Source organism: Mangifera indica, chromosome 18, assembly GCF_011075055.1.
Source record: "Mangifera indica cultivar Alphonso chromosome 18, CATAS_Mindica_2.1, whole genome shotgun sequence".
NCBI classification, from domain to species: domain Eukaryota; kingdom Viridiplantae; phylum Streptophyta; class Magnoliopsida; order Sapindales; family Anacardiaceae; genus Mangifera; species Mangifera indica.
Genome location: NC_058154.1, coordinates 6,253,070 through 6,269,133, shown reverse-complemented (window position 1 = coordinate 6,269,133; position 16,064 = coordinate 6,253,070). Strand labels below are relative to the sequence as shown.

Genomic DNA, 16,064 nt, shown 5'->3' with positions numbered 1-16,064 from the left:
TAGACTTAATCCAAAAAAAATATATTAATTGTAATTAAATTTTAAATTATTTCTAAGGATTCTAATTGTGAAAACACTAACTAAGCCATCCATAAATGTTTTGTATACTAATTTGTAAAGTATTCATATGCCCATTTATAGGGTTAAAATATTGTAATTTAATTTTTTAATATAAATAGTTTTTTATTTTAATGAAATAAAGAGATAAGTATAAAAAGAATTAAGAAATAATGGATTTAAATTTCTTAGATTATAAATTATAAGATATTTTAAGTGGGAAATTCAATTTGAAAGATTTTGCATTTAGTGCTTTTTTTCTTGCTTCACCTGAATCCATTAAAGCAATTGAAGGACATTTTCGACCTTCAAATCAGCTGATCTTCTCCCTCTCTCACGAGGATAGCAAGAAGCTCAATCTTTCTCTTTGAATCCTCTCTCCGAAACACCCCAAAAAGTTAATACTGAAAAAATGTGGGCTCTGCGTGGTGTGATCTCAGCGGTTTCGGCACTTCTAGTGCCGCTGTCGGTGGTGTATAGTGTTGTTCTTCCATTGGAGAGGGCTTTTCCAGTTAACCACTCACTTCCTCTGAGTCAACTCAGAGCTCGAGACCATGCCAGGCATCCGAGAATCTTGCAAGGTGTTACAGGCGGCTTTGTTGACTTCCCAGTTCAAGGCTCCTCTGATCCATCTCTTATTGGGTAACTCTCTCATTTCTTCGTCTTCTTGTTTGCTATATTTTCTCTTTTGTTGTAAATTTATATTTTTTGTTTAAGGGCTGGAGAGATATTATTTAAAGAAAGATTTCTTTATTATGCTTTGTGGGCGTGTTTTACTAATGATTTATTACTATTGTTTTAATGTTGTGGCGCAATTCATCAACTTGGTTTGGCACTTTGCAGTGGCTCATATTGGTAAGTGTTGGGAAAGTTTTCTGTTCTATATTATCATTAATTTTTAAAAAAAAATTTATGAGGTTAAATTTGCAACTTGCATTTTCGCTCGTCAATCAAATTTGGTGGTCTATCATTTCTTTACATTGATGGGTATGCTCAGAAGTTTGAATTTTTAAAAGTTTGTGTTATATTTTCTTGTTTCTGGGTCAGCGTTTATTAGAGTGATCTGAAGGTGGAAAAAAGGAAACGAATAGGTTTAGCTCAAAAAGATTTTATTGCAACCTCAACCGGGTTGTTGGATCTTTCAATATTCTTATTTTGCATCTGGGTGCTGGTTTTGTTGAGGATTTTTTTCCCCCCATTTTCACATTAGGATTTGATGGTGAAGTATCTTCTATTTTGTGTTTGAGAACTGTATTAAGTTATTGTATTCTTGGTTTGTCTAGGCTTTATTTTACGAAAGTGAAGTTGGGTTCTCCTTCTAGAGAATTCAATGTGCAAATTGATACCGGAAGTGACATTTTGTGGGTTGCTTGCAGTACCTGCAGTAATTGCCCTCAAATCAGTGGACTTGGAGTAAAATCTTGTTTCTTTAACTTATTTTTAGCTCCTTAATCACATGAGATATTATAGTGAAATGAAAATCTAGAGTATCTCTTATTTCATGAAATTTTATGTGTTTTATAGGTTCAGCTTAATTTTTTCGACACTTCTAGCTCATCAACTGCTAGACCAGTTCCCTGTTCAGATCCACTGTGTGCTTTAGAAATTCAGACAGCAACTGAATGTCCTCCTCAAAGTAACCTGTGCGGTTATTCATTTCAATATGAAGATGAAAGTGGGACATCAGGCTCATATATATATGACACATTGTATTTTGACGCTATTTTGGGTGAGGCTATTACTACTAACTCTTCAGCGCCAATTGTTTTCGGGTGAGTTCTTATGACTATTTCAAAAACGTTTGCTTGAACATGATATGAATAGATTATAACTTTGCAAAGGAAGAGAATAGATGGAAGAAATTTCAAAGAACCTCAAAGTATATGACATATTATTTTATTTTGTTGCCATTTACTTTAAAAGTAAGGTGATTGTAGTAGCACTACTCTTAAAAATTTCTCTACAATCATCTTTTTTGTAATTTCTACTAACTTTTGTATTGCTTTCATTTGTAGAATAAGCTCGTACTTTTGTGATGTTGATAATATTATTCATGAAGGGAACCCTAATTAGTGGTGCACATAGTTAAATTATTGTGTTCTTATTTGTTTGTTGGAAATGTTGAAAAGATGCAATTAACATATTTTATTTAACAAAGATTTTATTTATTTGCAACTAGAGCTGACTTTTTTTAGACGACTAGTTAATTTGATACGATACAACACAATACAAAAAAAATTTAGTTGTGGTTGAAATTTTTTGACTTGAAATATAGTTCAGGTTGTGTTTGAGTCTACTCAAAATTGATCGGGGTATATTCTTCCTTGTCATTCACCTCTCCATATCAAAAAATGGTGCAAACTCACAATTTTTTATTATAGTTCATAGTTGTTAAAGGCAAAAAGCGCCAAAAAGCGATGTAGGGTCGCATCGCTTAAGCAAAAAAAGCGAAGCGGAAGCATTGCTTTTGGACCAAAAACGATAAAAAAATAATAATAAAAAATAAAATATAATGAAGACTAATCACTCAATTACCAAAGAATAGTATAATAAATAAAATCTCAAAAGCACAAATTGATTTTTATATTAAAACATGAAAGAATATTAAAACTCTTCGATGTGCATAAATTGTTATAAAAAATGTATTTTAATCGAAATCTAAGTCTTTATCTTCATCATCGAATGACACATCTTCTTCCTTATCATTGAATTTTTCATCTCCAATTTCATCCATTTCTTCATCAAATGACTTGTATTCTAGAACCTTCTTATCCTTAGATATTCACTTATGGGTATGTGTAAAAAAAGATGAGATTTTGGCCTTTTTGGTTATAGGTTCAGCCCCACCAATGCAAAAACTTGTAGTAGCTCTTGTAGCATAAACAGGTTTGTCAGCCCCACTAGCCCTAGCAACATTATCCTATGTTAAAGAATCATCTTCAAACACCAATTCATCACCACTATCGACATCATTTGCCCCCTCCATTTGCCCCATAAACCATTCATTGCTTTCATCAATTGTATCAAGTAAAATTGAGTCTATGCTATCGGTAATTGAATATCAACATTGCAATGCTCAATTGTATTTCACAAAGACTAAATCATTTAGTCTTTGTTGTGCTAATTTATTTCTTTTCTTGCTATGAACTTGTATACATATGAAATACATATTGATTAGTACACATATTAAAAAGTAAATGAGAATAGGATAATATATATTGAATGTTTATGTAAGTATAACTAATTAATACTTACATGGTTAAACACACTCCAATTCCTTTCACAGCCAAAAGCATTACATGTGAGGCTGTTAGGGTGAAGGTATATGTGAAAAGGAAGTTCAAGAAAAGGAGAATGACAAGTGGCAGTCGTGTAGGAAGAGCACAAGATAATCAAGCAACTGAGGAAAATCTCTCAAGTCAAGAGCAGTAGGGGACTGAAGAAAGAAGCTTGTACTTGATCTAGGGAAATTCAAGCGATGAAGTGATAGAGAAAAGAATAGGAGTGGGGGAGTAGATATAATCTTGGGGGATGGAGTATAAAAAAAAAAAAAGAAGAAAAAGGGAAAAAAAATGGAGAAAAGGAGTGGTTAGGAAATGAGAGATGACAACCTCTCGAAGTGTTGTAGGTGATGAGCAGTTGTAATAAGAGTAGTTGCTGTTTGGGAGTGGTTTTTGTTGTTACTATTCTCGTAACTTTTTGTTAATCCAATATGCTAATTGTAAATCAGGGAAGAATCCCTTGGCCATTGTAATTGATAGCAAAATGGAAAGAAGATGAATGCATGAATTATATCATTTTGTCAAATCTGGTGCATTACATAATACTGTTACATTGAAAATATCGAAATGGTTAGTGTGGGTTAAATGAGATTGCGTTTCTGGAATTCCTGCAAGTCTGTTTTGCACCTTCAGTGAATTGCAATTCCCTCGTTTTGTAGTCCTCAGTCTTCCAGGTCTATAACAGATTGGTATCATAGCATGACTCGGATGGAGACAAGGGTGGAAAAGTTAGAGGTTGAACTAACAGCTATGAAGGAAGGGATGGAAATATTCTGATCGAAGGTGAGAGACAACAATGCTAGGATGGAACGAATGGAGTACAACGTGGAGACCATCAAGGAATTTTTAAGGGAGTTGAGGGAATCGGCTGTCGCACGTGAAAATAACGATAAAGGGAAGACATCGATAGGGGCCGCCACCTCGACATCATGCTCTCCTCCACCCATGGATCCAACCGGGCCATCTCCAGAAAGGACAGAGGATGAATGAATGAGATAGAGAGAGACGTAGGTGAAACGTGGGGAGGTAATAGAAAGGACCTATTGTACCAACAATTGGAGCTACCTCTCTTCAACGGGGTGGAGGCATTAGATTGGATTTCTAAGATTGAGCGATACTTCCAGGTGAATAGTTTGACGGAGCTAGAGAAATTGATAACCGCCGGTGTTGGCATGGAAGGGGATGCACTACATTGGTTGCAGTGGCATGAAAAACATCAGTCATTTGCAGGCTGGGAGGTGTTCAAATGGGAGGTGTTGGAGCTGTTTCTACCACTAGACGAGCGCTCGGCGGAGGAAGAGCTCTTCAGCCTTCGACAAATGGGATCAGTCCAAGACTACTGCAGTAGGTTTGAGTTGCTCTCTACGACTGTCGATGATCTTTCGGAAGACAAAATGAAGATCATTTTCATGAATGGATTGTTGGATGAAATCCGATCGGAAGTGAAGATGCTTCATCCCAAGACGTTGTTAGAAATGATGATGCGTGCACGCCAAGTGGAGAAGAAAAATACAATAATTGATGAACGATATGTGTTGCGTCTAGGCAAAGTTTCCCCAGGAACCAAGCACAACAAACCCGTTTCTTATATCCGACCCATACCAGCCCAATTTTGGTTTCTCTCAGCTCACATATGCCAATCTCCAGTTTCAAGTCCAATATTCCTACGAATTCAACTCCAACTCACATAGCACACCGACCCCAGCCCAAGGATTCAGTTGGACCTTCACAAAACCCAAATGAAGGCCTGACCCGAAGCCAAAATGAAACCTGCCCATCCAATTTTAAAACATTGCAGGCGATTACTCCTTCACGTTCAATAACTAAACATTCCTATCTTTTTCATTGCAACCTACTTAGCATGTTTGCAACTAAACATTCTTGTCTTTTTCAACAAGTCTAAAATGTATGTATGTTGAGAAACATAAATACCTTTTCTTGACCAAGCAACTTCCATCCTAGAAAATACTTTAGAAATCCCAAGTCCTTTATCTTGAATTCCATTGCCAAAACTTTCTTCAATCGAATAATTTCTTCTCGATAGTCATTTGTCATAATTTTTTTAGTTTGATAATTTCTTCATTGGATTCTTTGAGGAACAAAGTATGATCTGTCTGGTATTCAGTGTATCCAAACTTCTTCTTAGCTTTTGAGAATCCGTCAAATCGTGCTCTGAGAGATTGTTTTAGTCCATAGAGTGACTTTTTGAGCTTATATACTTTTTTTGACCTTTCAAGACTAGAGGGCATGTACATGTAGACCTCTTTCTCAAGATCACCATTGAAGTATGCATACTTGACATCTAATTGGTACAAGGGCCAATCAAGATTAATAGCCATAGAAAGAAGAGTTTTGATTGTGTTGAGCTTTGCAACAAGGGCAAAAGTCTCTTGATAATCTATCTTATAGGATTGAGTAAAACCTTGAGCAACCAACCTAGCCTTGTATCTCTCTATATTGTCGTTGGCATTGTGCTTAATGGTGAAAATCCATTTGCACACCACAGTTTTCTTGTGGTCTGGTAAGGTAGTCACTTCCCAAGTCCCATTTTTCTAAAGTGCTCTAATTTCCGCTTTCATTGCTACTTTCCACTTTGGTTGTTTCAAGGCTTCATGGATATTATTGGGTATCTCAGTGGAGGCAAGCTTAAGTGTGAATGCCTTAAAAGTTAGAGACAAGCTTTCAGAGGAAATAAAAAGTGAAATAAGGTGATGGGTGCATGAGCAAACACCCTTTCGAAGAGCAATAGCCCACCCAAGATCATTTGATAACTCAACAATATTTTGGTAAAAAATAACATCATTGTTACCTAGTATTTCATGAGCCTAGGGGTTTAATTCTGAGTTAAGGTTTTGTAAAGGATGTGTAATTGTCTCTAACTCGTCCTGAGAAGTTGGAGAATTTGAAGGAACATCTGATCTTGGTTCAATTTTAGACTTTAGAGGCTAAGTTACTTCATGACTTAGTTTTGTCATTTTATGGTGGAACAATAGGAGAAGAAGAAGGCGCAAAAGGGACTGATGGACTTGTGTAGGGATTGAATTCAAATGTGATTGAGTCAATTTTATCCCAAAAATAATATTCTTCGATTGACTAATTCTCCCTTTAAATATTAGATTTTGGGTAAAAAGGTTGATTTTCTATGAAGGTAATGTCCATTGAAACAAATATTTGACCTTTTTTAAGAGAATAACACGTATACACTTTTTATGTAGGAGAATACTCAAGGAAGATGCATTTTTCTAATTTTGGGTCCAATTTGCTTCAGTGAGGTTGATTTATGTGAACAAGGTTGAACAACCGAATACCTTTAAGGGAATGGTGGGGATGAGGTGAGAATTTGAAAAGAACTCAAGAAGGACTTGACACGGTATTTTGAAATTTAAAACTCGTGATGACATTTTGTTTATGAGATGCATAGATGTGAGGATATCTTTCCCCTAAAAGATTTTGGAACATTGGAGGTGAACATAAAAGATCTAGCTACTTCCAACAAATGTCTGTTTTTCTTTTTTGAGACTCCATTTTGTTGTGGGTCTTCAGCACAAGAACTTTGATGAGCAATTCCCTGTTCAAAGAGATATTTTCCTAGGTGAAAAGAAAAATATTCTTTGACATAATCAATTTGAAAGATTGGAATTTTGCTATTAAACGGAGTATTGAGCATGTTGAAATTTTCAAAAAATTTTTCCATTTCGGATTTCTCCCTTATAAGAAATACCCATGTGACTTGAGTATGATCATCGATAAACAAAACAAACCACTTAGATTCGGTGACATTTTTTTGTTTTGGATGGACTCCACATGTCACTATGAATTAGAGTAAAAGAACAAGATGATTTGTATGAGACACTTTGATATGAATTTCAAATATATTTTAACAATTGACAAGTCTCACAATAAAAGAAATTTGGATTTTTATTGAGAAATAAAGATGGGAACAATTTTGCAAGGTATGAAAAACTTGGATGACCTAATCGATAGTGTCATAACATAATTACACAATCTTTATTTTGAGACTACATTGAAAGATGACACAAGACTTTGAGGTACACTCTTGATAGGCTGATGTTGCCCTTTTAAATGCCCTTCACTTTTAAAAAGGTTAACACCTGCAAACACATTAGCATTGCCAATCATCTTTCTCGAATTCAAGTCTTGAAATACACAATTTTAAGAAGTAAATTTAATGATGCAATTCAAGTCATTGGTAAGTTTATTGATAGACAATAGATTACAATCTAGATTTGGGACCAATCACATTGATTTTGGTGTTATGTCTTTTGAGAGAGAGATTGAACCAAATCTTGTTATTTTCTAAAGAGAACCATCCGCAATCTTTACAAAATAATTGTGTGTATGAAATAAAATCTCTCAACAATCTTACATTCACAGTCATGATTTGATGCACCTGAGTCAACAATCCAAGATTTTGATCTAGTTTTATAAACTTTCTAGGTATTTGTGGAGTTACCTTTCTAAGCAATTGAACCTATTCCAATAGTAGTGCCTGACAGTTTTTGGGAATGAGATTGGATGGTTTGAGTTAACAATTTTTGGAGAGCATCAAGTTGTTTTTTACTAAAGGGGCTAGGCTCCACAAATGAAGAATGTTCTTCGATAGGGGTAGAGGCAGAGTTTCCATTACTTTGGTAATCTCTTTGTCCATGAGGTTTATAGTCTGGTGGCTTCCCATGCAATCCCTAATAGTTGTCTTTGTGCCCCAACTTTTGGCAGTGTTTACACCTGGGTCTCCCTTTCTTTGGAATTTGATGCATTTCTTTGTGTTGTCATGGCTGAAGACTCACTTGTTTGCCCTTCAAGCATTAGCTTCTTCCTTCTTTAACAATGAACATCAGAAAAAGTTTCTCGAAGTAATGGCAGAGGCTTTGTCACTAATATACGACCGCAAACTTTATTGAGGCTTGGATTTAACTCCATAAAAAATTTGAACACACGTTTCTTCTCGATGATACTCTTGTACTTGCAGCCATTTTTGAACTTTCCCAATTGTAAACCTTGAACTGATCTAGTTGTTGCCATTGATGAAAAAACAAGTTGAAGTATTGGGGGACATTAAGGTCTCATTGACGAAGATCATTAAGGTTGCTTTCTATTCCAACATATTTTCTTTGTGGGAAAAAGTTTCCATGGTTGCATCTCAAATCTCTTTGGTCATGTCGTAGAACATAAAATTTTTGCTAATTTTCACCGTCATGGAATTGATTAACGATGACATCACCATGTTGTTCTTGGAATTCTAGGCTTTGAATTTGGGCTTCTCTTTCAGCGGTGCGACTATAACTCTAGTGATATATATATTTTTTTCCTCTTTTCCTCACATGTACATCAAAACTAATCGTGAACATTAAACATAGTTTGGGCCTAAGAGTTTGTGAACGGTGATGGGAGAAATAGAGACATTGGAACTGCCAGGATTTGAGAGTGGCAGTTTCGAGAATAGGAGTGATATTGGAGGAAGATGGTTGGGTGATGGTAGCCACAAGATTGTTTTTTCAATGATTTGACTCTGATACTATGTAAAAAAAAAAAAAGAATAAAATTGTATTTGTTATATTTTCAATTATCACAATGGTACATAATTTATATATGTTTAAATCCTAAATAAGGTAACAGAAATAAAAATAATTAACATACAATATTATATAATAGAAAAACATATATTTATAATATATGCTAACCTTGGAAACTGAATCACCTAAAGAAAATGAAATAAAATAAATGAGATCACACTAAATCGAAACTCTTGGTAACAAATTCCTAGAATTATTGGACAAATAATTTAAAGGGGATAAAACTAAAGGTAAAGTGAATGGAGTTCAATACCTATATTGCTCATCATCAATCTTTACAACCATTCATTACAATTTAATTATTCAATGAAAACTACTAATAGCTAACTGTTTTAAGAGGCTAATACTCTCCAATGAAAACATTGATCATTCATTGCAATTCTTTGCCTTCATTCCTGTCTACACTTCTCTTTTTATTCGCACTTTCATAATGGTATTTTGATTCTTCTCCACTCACAGTTTGCCAAATGTCATCCTCACAAGTTGCTTAATATGATAACCTTGGACCACTTTCTCCCCTTGTTGAATCTCCTTTGTATCTCTCCCCTTGGGCCTATGTGAATCAATCTTAGTTATAAGAGCTCTATCAGTTCTCATCTCAAAGCTTGGCCATGATAGATGAACATGGAGAACAATTTAGAAGGAAAGAGGGAGAGAATTATGATACAATAATCCTTATATACAATAATACTTGCATGCTTCTTTCTCAACCTTTAGAGTTGCCAACAACTAGCTCACCTGGTGGCAAAGGTTGTTAAGTGTGAAAGTGCAAGCACAAATACAAATTAAACTATAATGTTTCCTTCATATAGAAACATCAATGGTTACTATGACCCAATGCAATTTTACAAATGACCCATCGAGTTTCAATTAGCCTATTTACATTGTCTCAAATTCAAAACATATAGTTTTGTTTTGACAAAACATGCCTTTTCATAGCAAAACATGTCATTCTGTAACAAATCATATTGTTTCATGACAAAATGTATTGTTTCGTAAAACTTTGTGCTGTTGCATTTGTTTTGACATGACATGATCCATTGTATAGTTTGGGTTGTGTCAAGTCAACCTGAAACTATTTTAGCTAGGTCAAGGTTGAGAAATTTCGATACAATTTAATTTCGGGTCAGGTTAGGGTTGTGGGTTTCTTACTGAAACCCAATTTGACATAACCGGATGACACGAACTAGCACATTTATCTACAATTGATTTTGAGTCATGTTTCATATTCAGCCTTCACCCATTATGTCATTTTTCAGTAGCTGCTGTTTTCTACACTAATTCCTTCTTATTTGTGTTAATTGGAATTTATTGCTTGACTTGGTACTGGAAACAGGTGTAGCACCTATCAGAGTGGGGACTTGACTAAAACAGATAAAGCAATTGATGGGATATTTGGATTTGGCCAAGGGGATCTGTCAGTTATATCACAACTGTCATCTCGTGGGATAACACCCAGAGCTTTCTCTCATTGCTTAAAAGGAGAGGGCAATGGAGGCGGTAAATTGGTTCTTGGGGAGATTTTGGAGCCAAGCATTGTTTATACTCCACTGGTTCCATCAAAGTTTGTTATTTTTTTTTTTGGCAATCTTTCCTGTTCTTCATTTATTTTTATACCCTTAAGCTGTCAACAGGATTTCATAAAATCTAGATACTGAGGTTCTATTCTACCGTCTTCTGGTAGTTGAAGAGGTTTTCTTTTTCTTTGTCATTCTTTTTTTGTTAGGAGATTTTTGAACTTGAGATGTTATGTTAGGTCCTTTAAAAGACTGGGTATTACCAAAGTTGTTTGGCTATTCAGAAGAAAATTACTTGTTAATGTCTTCTGGGCTTTGAGAAGAATGCCCTTCCATTTCCTCCAGACTTTTCACCTTGGTAATGAGTATGCCTAAAGACAACACATCTTTACATTTATATGATAATGGTTCATTCATTTATCAGTTTATATTTGTGAGTTTTCTGTCAAATTGGAGGATACTGAAAAGCTAATTAGGTAGTTGGAACTAGCTATCAAACATGAATATTCTAATGTCTTTTGAGAAAATGAATATTGTAATGTTGTTGTGAATTCTTCTGTGAGATTTGAAACCTGTGTCTATAAGGACTGATGATATTTGGGTGACCAATATTTTTTAATTTGACCTTTAATGAGTTGGTAATCTATGAAACTTTGCAAAAATAGACTGTTTGGTTTTTAATGCCATGTCTCTCTCTTATTTTTAGGTGGGTTGGGAGGCGAGTGTTGTGGTTGTCAAGCATATTATTTGGTTTATTGTGATATAAATGTTATAATGTAGGACTTTAATTTTCTGCTTTGTATAAATGATTATTGAGTACCTACATAATAATCTTGCTTTCAACTATAATGTATGAATATTAATTTTGACCGCCTCTTTGAAAATTTCAGGCCTCATTATAATATAAATTTGCAGAGCATTTCTGTCAATGGAACATTATTACCCATTGATCCAGCGGCATTTGCAGCTTCAAATAACAGAGAAACTATTGTTGACTCTGGAACAACTTTAACTTACCTTGTAGAAGAGGCTTTTGATCCTTTTGTTGATGCTGTAAGTATGAAAATTGTCATTTTTCAGTCATTTTGTTTTCAGGATTGCATTTAACTATGATAAGTTGATGGCTTTCATGTCTCTCGCTTAACATGCTTGGTTAAAGTATTAGGGAGGTTTTCTGTTTTTCTGAAAGTTGTATTCTGGTATAGAAAAATCATTTTATAAGATAAAGAACTCTATAATAGTCCTCTTTATAGGCTATTTTGGTAAAGTTCCATCTCTGTGGACCATGTTGCTACTCATTGTAAAATTTCTGGAAAAATCTTTTTTGAAGAACAGAATAATTTTTTAATTTATACTTGTATAAATCCAAACCTTTTTGTATGCACCTGCTTTAAAATTGTGTCTTCTGCTGGTTCTTGCTTAACCCATTTTGGTTAATATCTGCTCCATCTGCTCATTTCCTGTATTCTTGCAATTTGTTTCATCTCAAAATGTGAAATGGAACAGTAGCTAGAGTGAACTTGGGATACTACTTTATTTATTATATACCTTTGAAGCAACGTTTTTGGAAATTAGACCAATGGTTAAACCAGTTATCTTACTAGTTTGTGGTTCAACCAGATAACCGATTGCCAAATTATTATGTATTTTTTGAATAGTATCAAACATCTATTATATTTTTTAAATATAAATCATATGAAACATATAAAATATAATTTCAAATATGTTAATTAAACAACTAACACTCTATTACATAGATAAAAAAAATTATAAATTTTATCATTAATTCAATTAAAATCTTACAAATTTTAACTTTTAATAAGACAAAAATTGTGTAGTATTATGTAAACTTGGTTTTATTGATTTTAAGTAGTTTTTTTGGTTTAATAGGTTTATAAGGTTTGATCGAATTTCAAATAAATCAATATTTATATATAGTTTGGACTAGATTGTAGAGTGGTTGGTTCATGGTTTAACCGGTCGAACCAGCTGGTCTGGTTTGGTTTTAAAAACACTGCTTCGAAGTATTTTTGGGCCTTTGCACAAAAGTATCATTTGAAAGTTCTTGCAATGAATTGAGATTGCAATTATTCAACCTGATAGAAGCTTTTGTTATGTTGTTGGAACTTAAACAAATAAACATAACTATAACAAGCTCTTCCACTTGAAGGTTTTAATATGCCTTATGCCACTGACTAGCTGCCTTTTGTTGTTCTACTGAATTTTTTGTTAAAATTGCTTCTATTATGTTCTATGGGTCTTCCACTGATTTATTTTATAGATAACTACAAGTGTGTCACAATCTGTGACTCCCACCGTATCTAAAGGAAAACAGTGTTATCTGGTCTCCACCAGGTTCAGTCTTAAACTTCATCTTTCGGATGAATATACTGTACTTACTTGCCCTTTATTAATTTGTAAACATCTGAAGCTAAATTTCTGTTTTCAATTCAGTGTATCCGAGATATTCCCCATGGTTAGTCTAAATTTTGATGGTGGTGCATCCATGATTTTAAAACCAGAAGAGTACCTTACACATTTTGTTTTCTATGTGAGTTGTTTATCTTGCCTCTTTTACTACTCTGCCTCTTTTCGAGTTATACATTAGGTATGACTCTTGTCCATGACGTTAGGGCTGGATTCGAGCCGAGCTCGAGCTCGGTTTGGTTCACATATAGATGAGCTTGAGTTCGAACTCGAGCTCGTAAAAGCCAAGCTCGAATTCGGCTCGACTCTTTTTTCGTTATTAAAATGATATCGTTTTAATACATATTGGTCAAAACGACGTCGTTTTGTATCAAAATTTTTAATTGGAAAATCTGGCGAGTAGCTCTAGCTTGGCTAGGGTTGGCTCGTTTTGGGCTTGTTCAAGCTGAGCTCGAGTTGGCTCGGTTCGAGTCCAGCCCTATATGATATGCCACTGCTGAAAAATATTGAACGTGCTATATGTTTCAGGGTGGTGCTGCGATGTGGTGCATTGGTTTTGAGAAAGTTCAAGGAGAAGTATCCATTTTAGGAGGTTAGCTTCCTGGGCCACAAACATATTTAAAGCTGAGCAGTTCACTTTGACTTCCAAAATTCAATGAGTCATATTGCATCTACAATATACAGTGGATCTTAGTCATTCCGTTAATACTGATCAAACATTTAACTATATCCCATGATTAACTGACTGCTTCTTATTTATGATCTGTTTACTTGTAGTCTTGCATACCCTTCCATTGTGAAAATAGATTTTACAATTTTTCCCAGTGGTTGTTACTCTGATTTAGTTCTTACTCTTATGAGGAAATGCATCTTGTATAAGCCATTGCATGTGGGAAGTTTATAATGTCATTCATGATTTTTAAACCAAGTAAAAAGACAACCCTTTGTTGTTTCGGCACATCAGCTTTGGATATCTGAAATAATAAAGGAATTTAGGCATTGCAATTATTTTGTTGAGTATATGACATAGATATACAAGGATCAGACGAGGCGCATGCTTTTGACTTGTATATATTAGTCCATTTAATAAATTTTAGATTTTCTTTTGATAGGCCGTATTTGTTTGTAAGCCTTTCTCTATACAAGTTTCTCTTGGACATGTAAGGGATCAGGAGCTGTTTCACAATGCATAAACAGTTTTCATTGAAATAAAAAATCTTTAAGAATGTTTCAGAAATGTTTAGTGCATCTGTCTGTATTAATCAACATCTAGAAGCTGCAAAACCTTTTACCCATTTCTTTACCATTTAAACTGTGGAATTAATTTCTTGTTTTGTTTTTTCATTTTGTAGATCTTGTTCTAAAAGATAAAATCTTTGTATATGATCTGGCTCAGCAACGACTCGGATGGGCTAACTATGATTGTAAGTTTATTTAATATGAAAGTTGCTATCTTTGTCTTCTTTGGCAGTCAGAATCGCTTTAAACATGTACCATGAGATATAAATGAATCTCTTATCCATCAGGTTCCTTGTCTGTAAATGTCTCAATAACTGTTGGCAAGGATGAGTTCATAAATGCGGGACAGCTTAGTGTGAGTAGTTCATCAAGAGACATGCTCTTAAAAATGCTACTTTTGAGCTTCATTGCTCTCCTCTTGCACAGCCTGGTGTTCATGGAGTCCTAATTTGTCTGATTATAATATAAACATATATTTTGCCATCCCCGATTTGATATGGCTGATAGCTGCTTAATTCTTCCGGGGTTCTGGTTACTGGTAATGATAGCTGTCTTCAAGTGTTGATTGGAATTCAGCCTTTTGCTTGTAAAGGATCAGCCATCAAAATCTCGTAGGTTGAGTGAGTATTTTACATCAAACTGGGCAACTGGAAGCAGAACAGAATACAATGATTATTTATTTATTGTGGTACCAATAGATATAGAAGTTATATCAAATTTGTAATATATGTTTATTTTAGCAACTCAAACTGTTCATTTCTGTATCTGCATTGATCAGAAAAATGTCATTTTTGAAAAGCTTTTCTGCTTATAATGCTGAAAGGCCTAAAAGGTTTCAATTCCTACACTTGCCTGATAAATTAAAATCCTCATATTATGTTAGATTTCTTCAAAATACTCTTCTGTTATCGACCTCCACGCACCCATAAAGGAGAGAGCATGTAAAGCACAAATCAAAACTATCGAAGGTGAGAAAAAATGTAGTAAAACAAGCAATGCTTGAATAAGGAAGAAACATAATTATGAAAAAAATATTCTTTGGGCAGAAGATCGGGGGTGCATTGATTAATGTTGGAAATGAAGGTGATGCGTTCAGCCGCCAAGAATTAGAAGAAGAAGAATTTCATAATGAGAAGAAATTCAAATTGAGAAGAATCTAGAGAGAGAGGGAAAATATGCAGAGAGTGTGGGAGAAGATGACTAAGAACTTCATTTCTTTTTAAAATTTCATTACACGTATTTATACAAAATTCTAATTCCGCCAAGTCAGCAGATTCAACTTCTTCTTTTACATTATTTACTTAGTTTGCAAAACGACACCGTCCCTTTTATTCTCCTAAACTCAGCACTTCATTAATCTTGCCAAATCACTGCATTGCAATCTAAGTCCTTCCTGGATGGTTACGTTCGTTCAAATTCATAACAATTTCCTCCCCTTCGGCAACCTTGTCCTCAAGGGAGAATTGAGGAAACCGTTGACGCATTTCATCAGCGAACTCCCATGTTGCTGCAGCCTGCGAAAACCCCTGCCATTGAATTAAAACTTGAGTTGCTGCTGTATTCTGACGTTTTACCATCCGTCGATCTAGCACAGCCTGGGGAATGCGGTCAGATAGTGGCACTCATGGTGGCAGAGTACTTGAAGATTGAATGGAAGCATACGCCGGTTTGAGCAAGGACACGTGAAACACATTATGTATTTCAGCATCAGCTGGTAGCTGGAGTTTATCTGCTACTGCTCTCACCTTGTCCATAATTTGAAAAGGGCCATAATAGCGAGCTTGGAGTTTCGGGCATCTCTGGTGCAAAGAAGTTTGTCGATAAGGTTGGAGCTTGAGGTAAACCCAATCACCAATGTCAAATCTCCTTTCTGTCCTCTTTTTATCAGCAAACATCTTCATCCTATGTTGAGCCCTTGCCATGTTTCGCTGGAGCACCAGGATAGTGTC

At 34.8% G+C, this 16,064-nt stretch overlaps 1 protein-coding gene across 6 annotated transcripts; it reads left to right on the top strand.

Moving 5' to 3' along the window:
- Nucleotides 1-271: 271 nt before the first annotated feature.
- Nucleotides 272-14,962, top strand: LOC123202194 (aspartic proteinase 36-like). Of its 6 annotated transcripts, XM_044618028.1 has the most exons (11): nucleotides 274-699; nucleotides 901-912; nucleotides 1,341-1,470; nucleotides 1,582-1,829; nucleotides 10,269-10,496; nucleotides 11,340-11,502; nucleotides 12,731-12,804; nucleotides 12,904-13,000; nucleotides 13,405-13,468; nucleotides 14,229-14,300; nucleotides 14,403-14,962. In XM_044618028.1, exons 1-11 carry the CDS (start codon nucleotides 470-472, stop codon nucleotides 14,561-14,563), a joined length of 1,479 nt encoding a protein of 492 aa, XP_044473963.1. In that variant the 5' UTR covers nucleotides 274-469; the 3' UTR covers nucleotides 14,564-14,962. The 6 variants fall into 6 exon arrangements, with proteins under 6 accessions (XP_044473962.1, XP_044473964.1, XP_044473960.1 ...); XM_044618027.1 differs by having other exon boundaries at nucleotides 272-699; nucleotides 1,434-1,470; nucleotides 12,731-13,000; XM_044618029.1 differs by lacking the exon at nucleotides 901-912 and having other exon boundaries at nucleotides 273-699.
- Nucleotides 14,963-16,064: the final 1,102 nt, after the last annotated feature.